Source organism: Brassica oleracea, chromosome C1 (genome assembly GCF_000695525.1).
Source record: "Brassica oleracea var. oleracea cultivar TO1000 chromosome C1, BOL, whole genome shotgun sequence".
Classification (NCBI taxonomy): domain Eukaryota; kingdom Viridiplantae; phylum Streptophyta; class Magnoliopsida; order Brassicales; family Brassicaceae; genus Brassica; species Brassica oleracea.
This window is the reverse complement of record NC_027748.1, coordinates 7992714-7994211: the sequence shown is the minus strand read 5'-3', so window position 1 is coordinate 7994211 and position 1498 is coordinate 7992714. Positions and strand designations below refer to the sequence as shown.

The 1498-nt window shown below is 39.8% G+C and overlaps 1 protein-coding gene across 1 annotated transcript; it reads right to left on the bottom strand.

Moving 5' to 3' along the window:
• LOC106305827 (bifunctional aspartokinase/homoserine dehydrogenase 2, chloroplastic-like) lies at positions 1-634 on the bottom strand. The gene is made up of 2 exons (XM_013742224.1): positions 552-634; positions 1-445 (listed from the first exon to the last, which is right to left on the bottom strand). The coding sequence occupies exons 1-2, from the start codon at positions 618-620 to the stop codon at positions 200-202; spliced, it is 315 nt and encodes a 104-aa protein (XP_013597678.1). The 5' UTR covers positions 621-634; the 3' UTR covers positions 1-199.
• Between the last annotated feature and the right edge of the window lie 864 nt (positions 635-1498).

Sequence of the window (1498 nt, the reverse complement as noted above, 5' to 3'; positions counted from 1 at the left end):
TAGCAAATCGTTTATTACTGCATCAATCAAAGAACATCAAATCCAACAAATCTAGTTGCTATTGTACATGTTTACCACAAAAACAACAAAGATCAGCTACGAATAAGTCAAGAAATGACCAAGCAAAATGTTGTTGATCCGTAGAATCGTAGCTGATAATTTTAATACGGAGATAAGCAAAACTGATCATCGTAACCTGTTAAGACGGTGCAACTAGATACGATGCGAGCCTTAACATGTCGCTGAATATACCACCAGCCGTGACTTGAGCACCAGCACCAGGTCCTCGGACAATCAATGGATGATCCTTGTATCTTGTCGTTGTGAATGCTATTATATTGTCTGAACCTGCCATCTGTGCAAATGGATGATCTTTCTTGTATCTTCGTAGCTCCACTGTTCCCTTTTGGTTTACTGTGTCCACCACTCCAACGTATCTCAGGACCTGAATCAAGAGTTTACATATATATAGTTGATATGGTCAAATTGATCCAAGGACATGCTAATTAGCCGGTTTAAGATCACTGGAAATTTATGGTGAATGATCTTACTTCCCCGGAGTTCTCAGCTTCTAGCCTTTCTTTTGCCAGGTCTCCGTCGTACTGTGGGAGTTTCTCCATGAATTCTTCAGCAGAAGTGCCTCCCTGAAAGTAGATTGAGAATAACATAAGAATACGGATATTGATTTCTCAACTGATTTTGATGTTAATGAGATATATAAGATGATGGTTTACTTTTAGAGGTTCTGGGACGAGACTTCTAATGGGAAGATCAGAGAGGTCCAATTTAAGTCCAGATTCTCGAGCGAGAATAATCACCTGCACAACAGAAAGATTATTGATTCCATGAGTGACTATCATAAGTTAACTTTGCTGCAACAATTGTTTGATGCTACTCTATTTATCTTTCTTGCAACATCAGTTCCAGATAAATCATCATTTGGATCAGGCTCAGTGAAACCTGCTTTCTTTGCTTCAGCCACAACCTCGCTGAAACTTCGATCTCCAACAAAGTTGTTGAATAGATAACTCAAAGTTTCACTAGAACAAAAACACAAAGACAGGCCCACTACAAGAAAACAGCGGTATTCTGACGGACATTCCGACGGAAAATAAATCTTTGTAATATCCCGAGGAATTTCCGAGGAAACACAAAATTTGGTTTCCTCGGAATATACCGACGGAATTCCGAGGAAATATCAATCTGTCGGAATATTCCGAGGAAATTCCGAGGAAACATGTGTTCTTCGGAAAAAACTGATGAATTCCGAGGAAATATTATAGCCGTGGGAGAGCCGTTGGGGGATTTTACAAAATTCCGACGGAATTCCGAGGAACACTTGATATTCTCGATCGATCGATGGGATAATCTAATCGATCGATCACATTGTTACGCTTTGGTCCATCTTAGTGATCGATCGATGCGTTTTCGGACATATATCCATCGATCGATCCGTTTATAAAAAAACTTACAAGATTTTCCGAGGACATTCCGAGGA

Coding starts and splice junctions, on each gene's coding strand:
- LOC106305827 (XM_013742224.1), bottom strand. CDS start 620: ATGGAGAAACTCCCACAGTACGACGGAGACCTGGCAAAAGAAAGGCTA. Junction 446..551: donor AAGCTGAGAACTCCGGGGAA/GTAAGATCATTC, acceptor CTCTTGATTCAG/GTCCTGAGATACGTTGGAGT.